The 19,421-nt window shown below is 44.0% G+C and overlaps 1 protein-coding gene across 15 annotated transcripts in view; it reads right to left on the minus strand.

Annotated features, from left to right (window-relative positions):
- The window catches only part of LOC127591339 (uncharacterized), a 279,941-nt gene that overhangs the window by 234,203 nt on the left and 26,317 nt on the right, over positions 1-19,421 (minus strand). For 4 of the 15 annotated variants that reach the window (XM_052051375.1, XM_052051377.1, XM_052051374.1 and 1 more), the window contains exons 1-2: positions 7,413-7,724; positions 3,690-3,913 (exon numbers count right to left, since the gene is read on the minus strand). In XM_052051375.1, the coding sequence (XP_051907335.1) occupies positions 3,690-3,913; positions 7,413-7,657 (469 nt within the window). In that variant the 5' untranslated portion in view covers positions 7,658-7,724. Of the gene's footprint in view, positions 1-3,689; positions 3,914-7,412; positions 7,727-19,421 lie in introns of those variants that run through there. The other 11 variants (XM_052051372.1, XM_052051365.1, XM_052051362.1 and 8 more) reach the window with 9 other exon arrangements.

A 19,421-nucleotide genomic window follows, 5' to 3' on the forward strand; every position in this document is an offset into this window, starting at 1 on the left:
CCAACCACAAGCTAGCAGCCGGCGCGTTGGAATTCCACATTCGGATGAATAAGAAGAAAGGCTGCGAAAATAAATAAAAACACATAAAAAAAGTAAATATTTACGCCATGGGAAAAGAGTCTGTGGGAATAGTCCACATCCCCGATAATTGCGGTACATTTAATACGTTAACATCCTGTGCCGCAGTACCTCAAACATACATTGAGGTTGGGAGGGAGCGTGTGTGTGTGGAAACTTCACAGTCAATCAGTTGCGTTTAAAGCGGAGGGAGGGGGGAAAAAAAATTGTGGGGCGCCAACCACTTAAACCAGGAAAGTTCTCTTATGTGTTGTACACTGAAACTCCTCTACAACGAAACCTACATGGGCGAAAATACCCCTTCGTGTGAAAAAAAATCTTCATGCATTAACACCATTCCCACTTTCCTGCCCCCATACAACGAAAAAAACCACTGTGTGTGGGTTTACATCCGAGATCAAATTTGCTACAGTGGAAAACCCCCTGTTGTGAAAAATGTCTTGCTGCAAACATGATTTCGTTGTAGAGGAGTTTCACTGTAGTTAATATTATACATTGCGCAGACAAAACTAATTATTTTGGATTCATATATATATATATATATATATATATATATATATATACACACACATATATATACACAGTATATATACACACACACAATATTATTGTAAGCCCTTAAATAAATAATCAGATCTACCAAAATGCTTAACATGCAAATACCACTGAACTATATTTAACTAATATATGTGGGGGGATCAAAAACTGTTTACGCCACTGTAAGTCCAGTTGGCACACTGAATTCATGGATCCTTTTGAGTCCAACTAGAGGGAGGCCCACTTGTGGGACGGTGGGCCATGAGACCGTTTGGGACGTGCGCCACACTTTGTGAGATTCACTGGCCTGAAACGATCAAACCGCGGGACCGTTTGGTGTGTGAACGCGATCCATTTCTGATCGAGATTCAGCACGCGCTTTAGCACCTTTTGTGCTGTTGTCACATGGTTGGCGGCGTGCTATCTGACAGCTGTCGTCGCCTTTTCAAACGCCGAGAGTACAGCGGGGGAGTCAACGACGACCGCAGACCATTGCCGTCGGAAGAGCGTCGAAGCCGCCAAATGCCATGTTTGTTTTGCTATGCGCTCTCGGCCCTCCCGCCATTGGCTGCAACGCTCCTCCCTTTCTCCCTCGTCCTCCATTCACTTTCCCCTCACTCCCTATGCCCCCCCCCTCACCCCCAATTCAACTTCCTCTCCATGTCGGCTGGTTTCCTCCTCCTTTTTCTGCTTCTTCTTCTACGACTGCTACAGGGGGGCCGTGTGCATTCCTGCCGGGAGGGGCGGAGGTGTCTGCGATCCAGCCTCGATAAGGACCAGGCCTCCTGCTCTCACCCCCTCCCTGAGAAAACGGCTGCCCTCTCCTCCCGTGGCAAAGAGAGACCCCCGGCTTCTCTTTGAGCGCGCTGCCAGCTACGACTTAGCATGATTTGTTGGTCTGCCGCTGCAGTGTCTCTTTTGCAAGCGAAGAAAATAAGTGACCACATAAGTCCTGCAGGAGATCCAGAAGGGTCTGCTAACATCAGAACAGGAGCGAGAGGAGTGGGGAGGGGAGTGGGGCGGGGCCGGGGAGGGCGGCAGTTAAAGAGGTAGAGGAAGGTGGGGAATGTAGGCCGAAATGAGCTTGGAATATGATCCACGGGCTGGAAACAGTCAACGTTTCTTGGCGCGCGTGTGAGATAACATGGAAGCCTTCTCTCACACACACACAAAATTCCACTAATCACTCACAAAGCATTGGCAACATTTAAGGGGGCTTTCTCCCCCATTTCGTCCAAGCACCCCCAACCCCAAACCGGTGTTTTTGTAACATGCTTCCTGGCATATAGTGCTCGACACCAGGCACGGGGGGGCGGCTGCCCGGTCGGCGCATTGATCCTTCATCACGCCGTACGTTTAAAGCTGAAGGCTGAAGGGGAGGAGTGGAGGCCCGTCGTCGTCTTTTTTTTTTTTTTTTTTTTTAATGGCGGCCCTTTTGGAGCCTGCCTCGGATTGTTTCCCCACTTCCTCGGATTGTCTTTTGTTTTTTCACTGAGTCAGGCCGCCGCGCTGGGCCGCTCTGAGGAGGCAAGGTGGAGTTTATGCAGACGCTCCCGGGCGGCACGTAACAACCGAGACACTCACACAATGGTTGCTACCGCGCTTCTTTCTTGGCTTTTCGACGCGCGTGTCAAACCACGCAGCGGACGCTCGGCATGCTCAGCAATCTGCATTGTTGAATTGACAATGTGGATTTCACACATAGTAGCTGAATTGAGCAGTTATTTGGGCGGACACTTTGCTCAAATTGATATTTAATAAAGAGTTGTCATTTAAATGGGTCTTTTTTTTCCCGAAAACAGCTGTATACTTTATATTTAACAGAGTAGTCATTCAACTGATGAGTCATTTACTTGCCTTTGGGGAACTCCCCATGTTTATTTTTTCTAAATGTACTTTAATACAGAGTAGTCAATGAATTGATCGATAATTCGGATGGGCACCATTCCACGTTTTGTGCCCCCTGATATTTTAAATTCAATACAGAGCAGTCCTTTAATTGATCCATAATTTGGCCAAGTACCTATTCAACCTCCCCCACCCCACCCACACACACACACACACACAACCGCAACCCCGAGATACAGTACGTTAGGCTCAATACAGAGTAGTCATTGTGTTTTTTTGTAATTAATACAGAGTTGTTGGTGGTTGCAATAGTTTATATAAGCCAATTCCCACTAAATTCAGCCAAGTCAGTTTTCCTTTGCCCAAGTATAGATTATATATTTAATACAGAGCAGTGATTTCATTGCTTTGTCATTTCACTGGGATCCTTTCTAGTTTTGTTTTTTTTTATCTTTCGTAGCTTTCGTAGTAATCAAATTGTTTTCCATTGAACAGTGTCCCACTGCGTCTCTCGGCAGTTGGCACAATTTCCCTAATTTCTATTTCATCATGAACGCAGAGTACAGTAGGGCATTTCAAGGCTCAGCAGACCCTCAACAGATGTTGGCTAGTTGGACACAGGAAAATGTTGCCCACAGGATTGAGACAACCTTTTTTTTTTCTTTTACCCCCCCCCCCCCAAAAAAGCCCATTTTACATTTAATACAGAGTAGTATGGTACGAGCTCTGTATTAGGCAGTGCCCCAAAGCAGTACACAGTCAACTATCAGGCAGTTAGGATTGCGCTTCATGCTTCCTTGCCCATCAACAGGCGGCTAACAAATTCGCACATTGTGGCCAAGTAGTGCCTCATCATTTTTAACTCCAAAGACGCTGCTGAAATCAGAACCCTCCTGGCTTTTTGCGTTGCTACACGACCCTGAAACGACAACGCAAGTGTCCGTCCGTTTCACCCGAGCTCAATTTGACATTGTGGGATCGATTAAAGTCAAGGATAGTTGTCATAAAAAATTTGCATGTCTGACTGCTGAGTATAAAAAGGAAATCCACGCTTCCTTTCCCGCCAACGACAAACAGCTGCTGCGCAAGGCCTTTGAAGTGCCCTCATCACATGACTTCATCGCATCCCCAACTATTAATCAAAACCGTTTTGGATTAGCGAGAGGGGAGCAGAAGAAGGAGGGCTCTTAACGCAAATCAAATTGCACTTAATCGGCTCAAATTACCTTCATCAATTTGCATGAAAGCCTCAGCGGTGGTCAACGACGTCCAATCACGCGGCCCACGAGCGAGCGGGGTGGGCGGGTGCCGGCCCCCTCTGATCCCGATGGTATTCCATTGATCCCACGTCCAGTAGCGGGTTGAGGAGGAGGAGGAGGAGGAGGAGACGGCGTGCGGGCCCTGAACTTGGTCATCTCGCCGATAAGATATCGGGTTGCTCCGCCGGGATCTGCTCGGACCGGGAGAGGGAAACAGACTTCGCATCAGCGGATCAATTTTCACTCGACATTGAATATTTCGTTTCAGGAACACATCGGTAGGCACACAGATGGGCCGAATGGACGGGCCTCATCACATGATACATTCGCGCAGCCCGTACAAAAGCGAATACGATTTTTTTTAACCATGTTTTCAGCATAGACGTGATTAAATCTAATACTCAAACAAAACTCCAAATAACATTCTGGTTGGCGTTAAAAGTAACTCGATCGGTTCGGGTCCAAATCCACGGCGACACTCTTATAACACCTGGGTCAAAAATAGCTCAATTGAAATCAAAATTTGGACCGACCCGCGACTTGGGTCAGTAATGACCCAAATTTCGGGGTTGTTTGGTACAACCAATTTTTTATCTTTTTTTTTTTAATTATTAATACGAAACAACTCAGGTTGGGTCAAACTGACCCAAGTTGTGTGTAAGTCCATTTTTGGAGCACAATTGAGATTTTTGTGACCCAGCAGTTTTAATTGTGTACTCAGCAAGTTGGCTGGGAAAACAACACAGCATTTTTGTGCGTGTGTGTGTGTGTGTTTAACTGGCAAATAACATATTTGTAAAACATTAAGACACTGTTTGCAAGTTCTCAAGTTATTTGTCAAGCTACTGTTAACTTTTTAGGGCTCAGTTATCGCAGACAACAGAGAACCTTATTGTAAAATATGGCCGATACAAAGCAGTACAATGAACTCCCGATTATCGCATGGGGAATGCGATTTCTCAAGGCCCCAAAACATCTAACAAAAATGGATTACTTACTATTTCATTTCAAGCAACATATTAGTCTTCACTCAAGTGCTTAGCACATCGAAAAAAATATAATTTCAAGAGTAAAATGCATACATGTAGCAGAGTGAATGCAATACATGCATGTGCCTTTAGGGGGCGGGGCTCTGGTGGGGTGTCGTGCGACGTGGCCTAGCCTGTGTGCGAGTGTCTGGCGTGAGCAGTGGTTGACAGCAGCATGTGAAATAAATCCAAAAATAAACGCTCCATGAAACATACAGTGGGGGTGTCAACGTCATATAGTGCAGAAACACTGTTGAGCTAAATGCGGGCTCACTATTTGGCAAGCAGGTGGTCATTCTCTGATCTTGTTGCTTCGCATCATCGTATGGTAATTGCAGCATTCTCACACACATTCCAAATATTAATTTTGAAATACCTCTTCACAAAAGGAAGTTTAAACTCGCGTCTCACTTTACGAGAGGCTAAAGGCGTAAGCTCAGTATTTGGCAATGCTCGTAGCTCATGATTTATAGTTCCTTATTAAGGCTTAGCAATGTGTGGGAGTAATAAACAATGCTTGGACACACATACACACACACACGCACGCACGCCATTCAACGTACTCACAAAGTAAAAGTACCAAAAAAATGCTGTACCACTTCACCATACAAAGGGTCAAAGGTTGTCACAGGTTGGGTCAAAGTAGTAGAGGGGTATGTGGGCTCATTATTTGGCAAGCATGTCGCTGCTACAAGCCTTATTTATTTATTTTTATTTTTGATCAAGTCCTAATATGTATTGCAATAATGTACAGTTCATGTATAAACACTGAAGAAAATGTGATTTATAAACATCGTAAACCAGCATCATTTCAACGGCAAGTACTTGTTACTTATTTCTTTTTTTTTAAGTGGATGATCTTGTTTTGAAGCGTTAGGTGAAAGCAAGAAGGATTAAATGTCTTTTCATAATAACCCCTGAAATCGATTAAGATGGAAGAAAAAAGATTGTGGTCTTTGTTTTGGGACACACACACACACACACGCACACACACTACACGATTGAGGTTAACGAATCAAGACTAGATCAAGTTTCTCGTCTGGTGTCCATGAAGTGGATATGTCTAATTCATGTGCTCTATCATACTAAATATGCATTTCATAAGACGCGTGGAAATCATGTGACGTTCGGGCCGAAAGTGGGCGATAATGAATACGGACAAAGACGCCACTTCACCCCGGCAGAGAGACAGGATGTTTCAGCCGTGAAACCAGAGCTGCTCGCCATCTTGTATTTGTTTATTAAGGATGCGCTTGTACTGCCTTATACTCCCAGGATGCTTGTAACTGAGAGATTGGTGCATGTGGGGCCACTGGGGCGGGCTATGAGTGGTGAATTATTTATGGGGGGGCAAAAATAAATAGAAATCGTTGACCGAAAAGTCGCCAGCGTAGCGTGGTGGAATTATCAAGAGTCAAGTATGGTTGAGTACAGATTTTTTTTTTTTTTTTTTAGAAAAAACAACCGATGAAAAATTCTCTCCCGCTATTCCTAACTATTTTTTTTTTAAACAAAATGTGTTAAATTAGGTAAAAACATCATCGAGAATGTATTTGACATTCCGTAAACAGTGCACACGTACTTGCGGTAATTTATTTCAATAGATACAGTACTTTGGTTAATTTGGGGGGGGGGTGATTGAGGATCGGCGATCTTTTTTTGTTGTTGTGGTTTTTCTTTTGAGCAAAAATTGTTAAATAAAGGCAAAAATGCTTGAAAATAATTTTGTTGATGGTCGTTAACATTACGCAAGTACATGCAAGATTTTTTTTTTGATCAGATTGGTGGTGGCTTGTTTTTTTGTTTTTAACATGGCGATCAGTCCCCAAAATCCTGTCCGTGCAACGTCTCGTAAAAGCTTTTTTATGAATCATAAAATCAACGTCAGCATGTTTATGCTCCCAGACAGAGAAATTGGAGATCCCAGTGGAAAACAATCTAACCTCTGACCAGCAAAATTCGCTTCCCATCAATATTTCTCCATGGCCAGATTTAAATCACAAATGACTTGTTCACATATCAAATAAATCACATCTGGTTGCTTCCTCTCATTGCTTTGTTGTGTGAAGCTTTTTAGTTTGTTTTTTTTTAATTTAGTTTTTCTTCTCGGTTGTGCGAGGCAGCCAAGGAAAAGCGAGAGTCAGCTGCCTTTTGTCATTCAATGGGCCAAGCCCTTTTTGGAAATCACCCTTGTTCCTTTCTCGAGAAGGGAGCTTTCCTCGTCGAATCCTAAATTATCCTCGCCTCTCCCTTAAAACCATGCCGGTCAACGATTGTCGCTCGCTATATGACTGAACGAGGCAGTTGATTCTGGTTCGACTTCTGCAAGTATTTACGACAACAGGATGCAGGGAGAACTGTTGAATCAATACTTTTTTTTTAAAGAAAATAATTTTTAAAAAATCAAAGAAATCTGGAGATAATTTACAACTTGGAGACATCCGCATATCGGTGTTTAAGCTAAAAGCTCCTCCATTAACACTTTGTGCTCGTTCAGCAAATAATCAATCATGCTAGCGCTGCTGTTTAAAGTGGGAGTTACTCAAAGCGGCCGGAAAACTCGGAGCGACGCACAACAGATTATGAGATGGATTTAACGCATATCTTGTTGCAAGAGAAGACCCTTCACCCCCACCACCACCTCCCCGCCCCCCCATCGTACAGAAACTCGGGCAATCGGGCTTTACGTCCACGCCGAGGCTCTCGGCTCATCTCGTCAAAAGACAAAAAGCAGGCCGGGAAGGTTGTGCAAAAGTTGGAGTCGCTCCTCAAGCGAGTAGCGTAAAATCCCAGCCATTCGCCGAGCATCTGCGACGCTGACAGCCTGATGATTTGCAGGCCGGCGTTCAAACAAGCTCCATGTGAAGACTTGATTTTGCACAAATCAGAGCAGAGAGGGATTTGCATCAAGATGGGGATTTTTTTTTAAAAAACCAACTTCACCACCAGACACAAGACACACCCTTTGCACCCTCTCCTTTGTGTGTGTGTGTTTGCGTGTGTGTGTGTTTTTTAGGGGTCCATGTGTAAGTGAAAGTGATGTCACTTTTTTTTTTAAGTGAATTTTTTGTATTGCTTTTTGTTTACATTTAATACAGAACAATGTTACAGTGATTAAATTAATGGGGGTAAGGCAGTAGCCCCCCCCCCCAATGTGGCACTGTTTTTCTTTATAAAAATTTTATATTTAATACATGGGAATTTTTTTGTGTGAAATTAGTAGGAGTACAGATTGACTACGAGGTATGGTATTTTTTTTGTCCGGTATTTTATATTGAATTCAGAGCAGTGATGTGATTTTTAAAAACAATAGGGGCTAAATGCTGTCATTCTTCCTCTTTAACACTTTGCCTTCAATAAAGAACGCGACAAAATTGTGAAATTTATTGGACAATTTTTTGGGGGGCCTTGGGGGGGCAATATATTAGATTCACTGAAAAATCACTGATTCCATTGTGAAATGAATAGGCACAAGCTACGACCCATAGCTATAACCTTCATATATAATTTGTAAGACAGAGCAGTGATTCAGTTGAACTTTCAATAGGCGCAAAGCTGACATGATTATTTTATATTTATTGCAGAGAATGGAAATGAATCTGAGCAACATGATTTTTTGTTCTAATTTTTTTATAATTAACACAGAGCAATGATTTGTATGTCCAACTGAAAGAAGGGGTCGGGGGGATGTTGGTTCTCCTTTCTAATGTTCATATTTAACACAGAGCACTGAAAGTATTGAGAACCAGAATTTTTATCTTTTCCAACTTTTTACGCTGAGCAGCGACTCAACTGCATCATCAATGAGGTGGCAGGGCCCCACTATTTCTCCTTATTCTAAAAATGTCATATTTAATATAGAGCATTAATTGGGCTGCATAATTAACTCATATTTCATTTTTACACATTGGAAACTATTTGGAGCAACAGATGACGTTTTTTTTTTTTTTTTAATCCGGAATATTTTGCATGAAATTCAGGCTCGTGATACAACTGGAAGATTGTCCTATCACAAGTGGGTTCCACAAATTCTGCCTAGCAACAAGTGATCCAGGATGAGGCCGCGTCAGCCTGGATCAAAGCCACACTTTGCTGCAATGGCACTTGATATCCATTGAACGTGTTTCTATCCAATAATAAGGTGTCTGTGCATAAACAAACGTTAAACTCCGTCATCTTAATTTGCATTCAAAAGTCAGACGCGTAACGCGATATTTTTATCCAATAATAAGGTGTCTGTGCATAAACAAACATTAAACTCCGTCATCTTAATTTGCATTCAAAAGTCAGACGGGTAACGTGATATTGTTTTTTAAAATTGTGAAGTGTCATTTAAATCCTTAAAGGTACATTTAGATGGCTCTTTTCACTTTTGTTCTGAAAACGCTGCCGATCCAATCGGCGGTTAGCACTGATGAACAAATACAACATTCGAAGATCTAAAAATGAGCTTCGGAAGGTCGGATGAAAGAAGAAACAACGACAAAAAGTGGCCTCCTCCAGGACAAGTGACATGACCGGGAAGCGTCCCTGGGAAGTACGCGCGTGCACGTTCGGTTGATGAAGAAAGAGGCTGAGGCTACGGCGGGGGGCGGGTCATGCACGTGATTCGGCCATGCGCTTTTTTTTTTTTCCTTCTTCTTCTTTTCTTTTTGCCCTGAGCGCCTCAGTTTGTACGCCAGGCGCCAAGCAGAGTAATCTGTTTACAGTGTGTGCGTTGATGGTCATTTTTTATGATGTTGTTTAATCCACAGCGGAGGGAAGGAGGAGGGAGCAAAGAGGGAGGGAGGGCGAGGGAATGGGAGGAGGGGAGTGGAGAGGTACGGGGGAGGGAGTGGGGGGGGGGGGGTCTAAGCAGAGGCCCCAGACAAGCTGGCTCCACTGGGCCATCTCTGTAGCCTATAGGCTTCTTCTCTGGCAGCAGAGAGGCAGGTGTAAATCTCTTCCTGCGATCTTTTTCTCTATGTAGACGTCTTTGCAACACTCACCTCCAGGTAAATAAAATGCTTTATGCCCCCACCCTGTGGGGGGCATAAAGCATACAAACCATGTAATGCACGTCTGTGGGGCGTGTGCACGTGAAAAGTACGCTGCGGTACAAACAAATCCACAGTCACTGCCACAACACCCTCCCCAGAAGTAACTAATGAATACTCTTTTGAATAAATGAGAGCAATAATTCAGTATTAAAACTGTCAGAATGTACCACGCATTATTTTTTGAGGTCGTAGCGAGAACTCTTTTGGCTTTTTCATCAAAAGAACATCCTTTGGCTTGTTGGATTTTTCTGAATTCCTCTCAGCATTTGTTGCTTGGATTTGTAGCTTAATGATGAAAGAGAGGTGGGCAGGGGGCGTTGTTTCCATTTTAATGAGCCAAGCGGCTAAATGACCAAACAAAAGTCGAGACGCAGGCATATCACGCAAAAGTCGTGCAACACCTCGGATCACGCAAAGGGTGTGACGCACACACACTAAAAAAAAAAAAAAAAAAGTATTGCAAAGTAGGTCTGTGCCACCCTTGATTAGGGCGCCCTGCCAAAGGATGCTGGCAGACATGAGATAATGAGGTCCTGTGATAACGCGGGGCTCCTTTAAGGTTTTCCCATGAGAGGAGACTGTCGCCAGTCCACACAGGCGCACTGTGTATCGCCGGCTCGCTACTCACTTCTCATTTGACGTGCACAAAAGCTGATCCGCGCCCAAATCCCAGCTAACAAACCCCACGTCGTATAATGTCCAGCCCCCCGACTAATTAACTGGAATCCCACCTTCTTCTTTTTAAATACAGTGAGCAATTAAAGCGCGATGTGGGCCAGAAGAGGTCTCCGGGGCCACGCTCGGTCGCCAGGAGCATTTGTGAAGGTCTGCAGCTTCTCTATAGGCCATGGATCTTATTAGGTGGCTGACCCCGGGCCGGCGAAAGGTCCTCTCGCTAACTAAGATGTTTCCTAATCGGATTTTAATTGGTTGGTTAGGGCTTGTGTCCTGGTCTGTGTGGCGGCAGGCTGCGTGATGGAGCCCACATGAGCGCCGCCAGACATGACACTTTGGCGCTCACCATTTTGGGAAGTGGGGGGGAGGTAATTCCAACGGTGCAAGGGGAGCTTAAAACCTCGAGATCAGTGGTTCTCATACTTTTTACATCATGTACCACCAAAATAAAAAAAACACTACCAAGCCTTCCAAGTAAAAGTATAATGGACAGCCGTAAAATACAGTCATGTAGTAGGCTTAAGTGTTCGCCAACATCAAGATAGCTATTTTTTTTTATTATTATTAAGTGTATGAACGGTCAAAATACAACACCTATTGACAAGAGTTGACCATGACATTTGGCATACTGCTCGAAAACGTCTTTTTTTAAATTTTATAAGTACATTGTTTTAATTCAGGGCCAGTACCGCACAGCTACTTGGTACATTCCAATTTTTGATTGCACAGCATGTTCTGAATGTGAATTCTAGAGATGTCTTATCGGCAATTCTTTGGCGCACCACTAGAGGGATTCTGTGTGTCTTACGCGGTACTTGTTGCACACTTTGAGAATCACTGTTGATTTTTTAAACTGGCGTTACACTATACTTTCCTGGCATGATGAAGAAAGATATATTTGTAATTACGTGATTTTCAGTATCATTGGAACCTTTCCGATTTCCCTCAAGGCACACCTGCATGCCATCCATCCATTTGTGAATCACTGGCTTCAACTCAGTCAGGTTGCAATAAATCAAAATGTCATATTTCCACCAAAAAAAAAAAAAACTGCATACCTGCATATGGGCACAAAAAGATAAAAAAAAAGATAATGCTATTCTCCCCCCCCCCCCCCCCCCACTGAAAACAGTGGCATCCTTTCCGGAATAAAATGCGTAAAATTACAAGAAAAAATGTCTCTTGTTAACTTTCTTCCCTTGTTAAAACATGAATTTTATTATTGTGACTTATATAAAACTTTCTGTCTGGGATTCTGGGAAAGACGCCTTTGCGCTCAAATTTTCACCTCGACAAAATATGTCTGATCAGTAAGCTACCATTATTTCAAATGCCCCCCAACCAGCGACAAAGTTCTGATGCTCTAGGAGTCTTTTGCTGACCTTTATTTTTGGTTTCTACCCGAAGCCACCCTTTAGTGCTGACTCTGCGATTTGGAACTGTTCATAATTCACTGCACCTTGACCAAGCAGTGAAAAAAAGTTTTGAAATGATTCATCTTGGTCTCACAAAAATGATTTTTATATTCACTGTATACTCATTAATTGTCCATGTTAACATCACCAATAGCATGTGATTTTTTTTTTTTATTCAATATTTTTTTTAATATACCGGTACTGTATATTTTTTAAACCAGGCAACAGTTACCTTAAAACTATTCTATTTCTTAAAACATTACCGGTACAGTCACTCACAGTTAAATAATAATTTTACTGTTTCCAATGGAAACATTTGTTTTTTAAATTTAGGGACAATGAGTTCAACTTTGGCAGTTTCGCAGCCTTGAAACAGGTTAAGTGAGCTACTCATGTCGAAATCGGTATTCAAATAGATTTTAGCATCAAGTCAATTTGGTATTATTAGCTCTGAGCAAGCTCAATCAAATGAACTTTTTTTCTTCTTCTTCTTCTTCTACCCAAAACACCGCTGAGGATCCTCAAAGGGAGCCGTGAAGGCAAGCATGACCACAAATGACCATCAATTCATCACTCGACGCTTTGATGGGAAAACTTAATGCAGCAGCTGCACACATTCAAGTCTCTTCCGTGCCCGAGCCGCCGACGCTCCTGAATCACATAAGCGACACAAAAAAAAAAAAAGAAAATGAAAGGCGCCCAGGTTCAGCTTACATCCAAACACGCCCCCCCCTCCTCATTACCCTCTGAAAATGTCTTTATGCAAAACATCTGTGGGAGAATTCAATAAATGAGGGCACGGCTCTTAACCGCATCCGACTTATTCTGATTTTCATGTGGCTTTCGTGTATTGTCTAGCTCAGTAAATACGACCTGGCATCGTATTTCAAATGTCACAAGTCTCCTGACGGGACATGCAATTTGAACATGAAAAAGCAGTAAAGCCAAACACAGCTAGTAAAACGAAAGGGGAGGGCGGGTAACTGAAAGTGAGTCATATTTAACTCATAAGAGATCTAAAGGAAGGACATTTAAACGCATGTCGGGTGCATATAGCTAAGTGCATCTGGGGATCTGGCATTACAAAAGAAAAAAAAAATTCACGGACTATTAGAATAAAGGTTCTAAAGGTTAACGGGTGTGCTTTGTCAGTACATAACCAAATGAACCTGTTGACGCACGGTGGCCACAAATTGCACGAGTTGGTTCCACCATGGAGCTTCCATTCAACGCAAGCTCCCACTTCAGGCAGGCAACATCTGACCCGCAGGCTACAAACGGCCAGTTTCGTGCTTTAATAGCACTCGCTGAGTATTTGCCCGAGCCCAAGTGCGTCAAGGGGGGCTCGTTTTAGCCACACCCCCCAAAATATTCGGAAAACTAATATAGTACGATAAAGAAATGAATGTTGAATGCCTTATCTCCACAATTCACTACTACATAGTTCTCAGGGTCTGCACGTTGCTGTATACTAGACATAGTGTAAAAATGGATGTCTAGTGACAGGTAGAGCAATTTAAGCGCTAAAATTAGACCGCGTAGCAATACGGTGGCAGTCTTACAACAGATAACAGGTTCAAATTTCTCCCTGAGAAGGAACATTTATCACTAAATTGAGACAAAATATTTTGGTGGGTTATTTTTATTTGGTTTGAAGTCTTCAGACACATTTCAAATAGTGGAGCTCAGAGTTCAAAGCAAACACGATGAAGCAGCATTTGGCTGTCGTGCTGCACGCAAATGCAACAAGTTACCAAGTGAATTGAAGTCAGTCCCGAGTGGAAATGCTTTGAAATTCTGGTTAAAAACTTGGCTTTCCCTCAACATACCTTAAAGGATTTCAAAAATATTTTTAAAAAATCAGTTTCCTAGTATCAGTTTACCTAAAATGATATTCGTACATAAACCAAGTATTTGGATTTTTTTTTACATTTCTTGAAGACTTGGTTGGATTTATTCATTCATTCAATTCACGAGACTCAAAATTTTCAACTGAGAAAGACGGGCTTTGTGTGCAAACGTGTAAAAAATATTAAACCAGTGGCCGAGGAGTGTGTGGAGGTGGGGAGTATGGGGGTAGTGGGGCAGAAGAGGGAGGTGGTGGGGGTCAGTAGTGGTGCATTCATGGCGGCAGAGGCATGCGGGAGATTCAATTGACCGCACTCAACTTTGCCGCCGCTTGAGTTCGCCGCCGCCGCGAACACTTCAAAAATTGTTGTTCTCGCTACTGACAAAACCGTGAATTCACCCAGAAACCGGAGGTCAAGTTTCAACAGAAGCAGGGGGGAGGAAGGAGGAGGAGGGGGAGAGGGAAAAAAAAGTAGCATGAGGCAACTTATGGAAACGTGAACGGCACGGAAAGAAGTTATTTATGTATGTAAAGAAAATAAAATTAAAATTTTGAGATTATAGACCAGAATGTATTGCGCGCTGCTCTTCGGAGGCCATTTTTAAGCGTCCAAAGATGCTACGTCGAAATGAAGGATTTAACTCCTGTACTCAGGAGGGAGCTATGCGCCGCACTCTGCTGTGTGGCAACCTACAACTAACATCAACAAAATGGCCACAAAACAACAACATTACCTCCAAAGGTGACCGCACCCTCCGGTCATCAATCCGAATTTGAAATTGCAATAAGTGAGCACACCCTGCTGGGTCTTGGCGAGAGAAGAAAGTACAGAAAGAGCATCGTGGTTAGGGGCTGGAGCCTTGAAAGGAACCGGATCAGTTCTTCTAAAATAATCACCTGTTCATTTGGAACAGAAATGCTGTATGATATTTCTGTATTTCTCCTGTAAAATACAACTGGTGAACAAAAACCATCAAAACGGACTCGGCTTTAGTCGCGTCTTATCTTCTCAAAACATCCCCTTGACCGGTTAAGCTTCTGCCCCAGCACCCGGGCACCGTCCGCCGAAATGATACGCTAAGGACGTTCAACTAAGACGCTGTTTGAATTTGGCTTTGCAAAGTACGTAAATGACTTGGGATTTCCCCAACACGTGTCAAGCCGATAAAACAAAGTAAAAAGGCCGATGGCCCATTTCTTTTGTCCATTCATTCATCTTCCGAGCCGCTTGATCCTCACTAGGGTTGCGGGGGGTGCTGGAGCCTATCCCAGCTGTCTCCGGGCAGTAGGCGGGGGACACCCTGAATCGGTTGCCAGCCAATCGCAGGGCACACAGAAACAAACAACCATTCGCAACCACACTCACACCTAGGGACAATTTAGAGCGTCCAATCAGCCTGCCACGCATGTTTTTGGAATGTGGGAGGAAACCGGAGCACCCGGAGAAAACCCACGCAGGCCCGGGGAGAACATGCAAACTCCACACAGGGAGGCCGAAGCTGGAATCGAACCCGGCACCTCTGCACTGTGAAGCCAACGTGCTAACCACTGGACTACCGGGCCGCCCTCTTTTGTCCATCTTCCCGTCAATGATGAATCAAAGTCACGTTGACAATTTCGGAGAGGGTCTTTCCGATTCATGTTTTTCGTGAGAAATCTATGGAAGGAAGCAACAAATTGGTCGAGCCAAGTAAGCTCGGTGTCTGAGTGGGACAACGTTCACGTTGCCTGCTGGCTGTCTACTCGCGACGGTTTCCTTTCAAGATTTACGATCGCCCCTAATGCATTTCCCTCAAACTGTCATCCGCAGGAACAAAACAGGCAATTGTGTGCCGGGACGAGACAAGTCCACCCCGTGCCATCAGAGGAAATTAGCGCCGGTTTTTCTTTTTGTCCTTTCAGACTGCATGGCACTTGCTTTTCCGCTTATGGTTTTCCATTTCAAAGCTCCTCCGTCTCCGTATAAATACCAAAACACCGTAATCCAATCTGACCCCATTGCAAATTTTCCAGAAACTATTGGGGGGTTGAGGGGGGGGGGGGGGGTAGCCGGCTTGACATGAGCCACGCACTTATCCCACTTAACCCCCGAGAGAGCGAAGCCACCCCAACCTCTTAGCCCAAAAGACGGTGAAGGAATGTGGCGCTTTATAGCGCTATCCTCTTAAAAGAGGATCGAGAGGATGGACTCACACAAAAAAAAAAAAAAACGGCGACTTCAAGGAAGTGGGAAGCGGAGGAGGCTAGACTGAAGTGGTCCCCGCCGCCATGCAGCGTCGGCGGGTGCTCGGCGAACGTCACGTGGGGTGGTGGGGGGGAAACCACCTCCCCGGCCTCTAAATCTAATCCACAATCATCCCCCCCACCCATCGCGTCAAAGCTTCTCATGAACAGGGCGGCCACGTATTTATACCGCGTTAACTTGACGACAAATAACCCGAGGATGATTTTTTTTTTCCTCCTCCTCTGCTCCCGATTTGCCATTGTTTGCCTTTTTGCACGCAAAACTGGTTTGAGTAAGCCTCGCGTTAGGAAGGTTGGGGATGAAGGGGGAGGGGGTAGTGAAGATGCTTATCTCCCGGTGGCACGTACACGCCTAAAGACTTTTGACACATGTTCCACATCTGAAGCATTTGCAGTTGCCATCACGCCGCCCGGAGCTGGCGACTGTTTACGGGTCCGAGCAGACAGATCCCTCACATTAAGCTTTCCCGGAGACGATGGATGCATGCCGCTGGACTGGTTTGCTGCGAACAAGGCGGCCGTTCGGTCCTCGTGCGCTATTGTAGTGCAACAGGTGATAATGAGCAGAGTTGTGCACAAGGGCCATTAAGCAAGCTCGCGACAGAAGCTGTGGGCCACATAATACCGTAGCGTAATGTAAAGAGTCCAGAGGCTGTTAACGCAAGAATTTTTATGGCCCAAAACGCTAACTCACGATATATTATTAACTAGGGGTGAATAGTGTTGATGAAAAAAAAAAGTTTTTTTTTCCCCTGAATGTGGCAATTGTGATTCAATCTGTAATCAATTTTCACAAAGTTGCGATCATGTTTACAAGGTCCTTTGCCATGTGTTTTTTTTTTCACGAACACAAGAAATAAATGAAATCTGATTGCTTTAAACAATAGATTTATGAAATGTAAATGTTTTAGAGGTTAGGCTAAAATAAAAGCAAATGAACGGTACATTCATTGGTTGGGTTTCCAAAATGAACCGTACGAACGACAACAGTCAGTCGGTCTTGCTGTTTTTACGATGTTGCGCCAGCTAGCTGCATGCTAGCTTCGATCATCATCGGATTGAACAACGTTTTCGTGAACATTGCGATTTCTAGCCAGTTGCAATTCCGACGTCTGTTTTATTGACCAGACATTTTGTGTATCTAAAGACTGGGTAGTGGTGTCCTTCGCTTCTGAAGCTAGCGGAGCCAATAATTCAGCTGCAATTTAGCTGCAATTTCTGATGAAAGTTTTTTAAGAAAAAGTCAAAATCGTAAACGGTAACGTGGACGTTCAATTTGATTCAGGTGCATCGGCGCTGTACGGTAAGAGAATGATACGACGATGATTTCCCTTCTCACCGTAGTCAGCTTGAGATTAAAAAACTTTCAATCGGCGGACAGATACTCTTCACAACATTACGCAAACAAATACAATTAAAAAATACAATTGTGGAGCTCTGCACTCCTCTCGCTGCCACTTCTAGATGGATAGAATGAACTACAAATACTAGAACTGTACTTCGTACTCTTGGGCCCGCGCCACATCCAGTGAGGTGACCAAATGAGACTTCAACTGGACAATCGTGAACAAACTGCTATCGGCAAACTCACAGCCGCCCACCGGGTGACTGACCTTTGTGCACACAATCAACTCAATGCAACAAAAATAAAACTCTTATCCTGCTATTCATCTCGGGAAAGACCGTTTGGAGGTGCCACATGTACTGGACTGTATTATATATATACAGTATACTGTATATATACTTAGATATATTTTATTTTATTTTTTTACTAAACAACACGGTGCTATTGTCAACAAAGAAGTGGATTGACCTGGACATTGTAACTACATAGACATATGTGAGGATATTTGCAAGGAGATCACCCATTCATTGACCGCACATGTGGATGACAGAGACTCTTCACGCTTTGCTTTTTAGTCACAGGTACTTGTGAAATTATAAATATTGTTGGGTATTATCATAAACCACTATTAAGTATGTATATATGTTGATCCATATATACTGTACATGTACAGTACATTTATATTGTACATAAAGAACAGATAGATGTATACATTGTCACGAGATCATCACTGTCTTTTTTGATTGGCTGGTAGGATGTTGCGACGCCGTTCACCCGCAATTAAAATTTTGAATTGCATCACAACCAACGGCCAACGGTCGGCCACTCGCAAAGACGACTTGCAGGACCCCACCTACCGCGGCACTTGTGTCAGTTTGGTTTTTAATGTCCTTCTGAAGTGATAGCTTACTAACGTATGATGCCATTTTCGGCCCGTGCCGCCATGCCATCAACACATCCCCGAACTAACTCAAATATTTTTTCATCAACAGCTAGAAACGGGGGGGGGCAGACAGAGATGTGATATCGTCGGGTAAGGAGTTTATCGTTGCTGCGGGCAATGGACGAAAACGTGTTGATTCTGGAAAGTGCATTTTACAATCTACGCCCCGTTTGAAGTGTCAGATCAAATCCTCGCCACACCTCGCTTTTTTGGGGGGGGGCAAAATGCAATATGACTTGCATTTAGAAAGCCATTAAGCCCTCAATTGGACACATCCCCTTCCGCGTTGCAACACCTTGTCCGCAAGGAAGTTGGGACTCGATTACAGTCCTGGAATAAGACAATCTTGCACATTGGAGGGGGGATCCCTCCCCCTCTTCCCCCCCCCACTTCGGTCGCGTGGTGTTTAGGGCCGAGGCAATCTCCCCTGCATTCGGGAGCGGTGCCGCCAAGTCTGTCCTCGCTTATCATTAACAATCTGCAAATAAACAGGGGAGCATACATTACATCACTTGCAGCTCCGTGATCAATTCCAGGAATGTCTTTGAAGCTTTGCTTAATGAACCTACACAGTATGGCTGGTGTGCGTATGGTCAGGGCTTCATATAGAACCCGTGACCTCAGCATTGAAAGAGTCGGGGTGGGGTTGGGGGGTGGATTGCATTTAAGATAAAAGACAGATTTCAGTTTTAGGGTGACAACGTTGACCATTTAAAAGTACACTTTTGGTGACGGTAGAATCCGGATTTTCCAAGAGTGGACGCGCTGACAAAGTTGGTCTCCAATCAATTTCTGTTTTTAACGGTCTCTCTGAGTCCCTGAGAGGCCTAACCGTGTAAAAGTTTATATAGAGTATTGACCGTCCTCTACTTGCTTAGCAAATGAAGCCAAGTCCAGCTTGCCGAGGAGACTGAGAGGCTGCAGCCGTGTCAACACCGCTTCCTATCTGATGACACCTTCCTCTAAATTGCAATGTGCTTCTAATGGACGCGCGGGTTGGAGGCAGTGTATTTGGGAAAGACGACTTCAGGCATGATCTCGCTCATGGGGAAAAACGAGCACGTAGAAGGGGTCCATATACTGTGCACCTATGCTTTTTTGGAAAGAGAAATGTTTTAATGTAGAACACAAAGGGTAAGTTGCTTTTGTATTTGAATTTGG

The sequence above is a fragment of the Hippocampus zosterae genome, chromosome 18 (genome assembly GCF_025434085.1).
Source record: "Hippocampus zosterae strain Florida chromosome 18, ASM2543408v3, whole genome shotgun sequence".
In the NCBI taxonomy this organism is placed as follows: domain Eukaryota; kingdom Metazoa; phylum Chordata; class Actinopteri; order Syngnathiformes; family Syngnathidae; genus Hippocampus; species Hippocampus zosterae.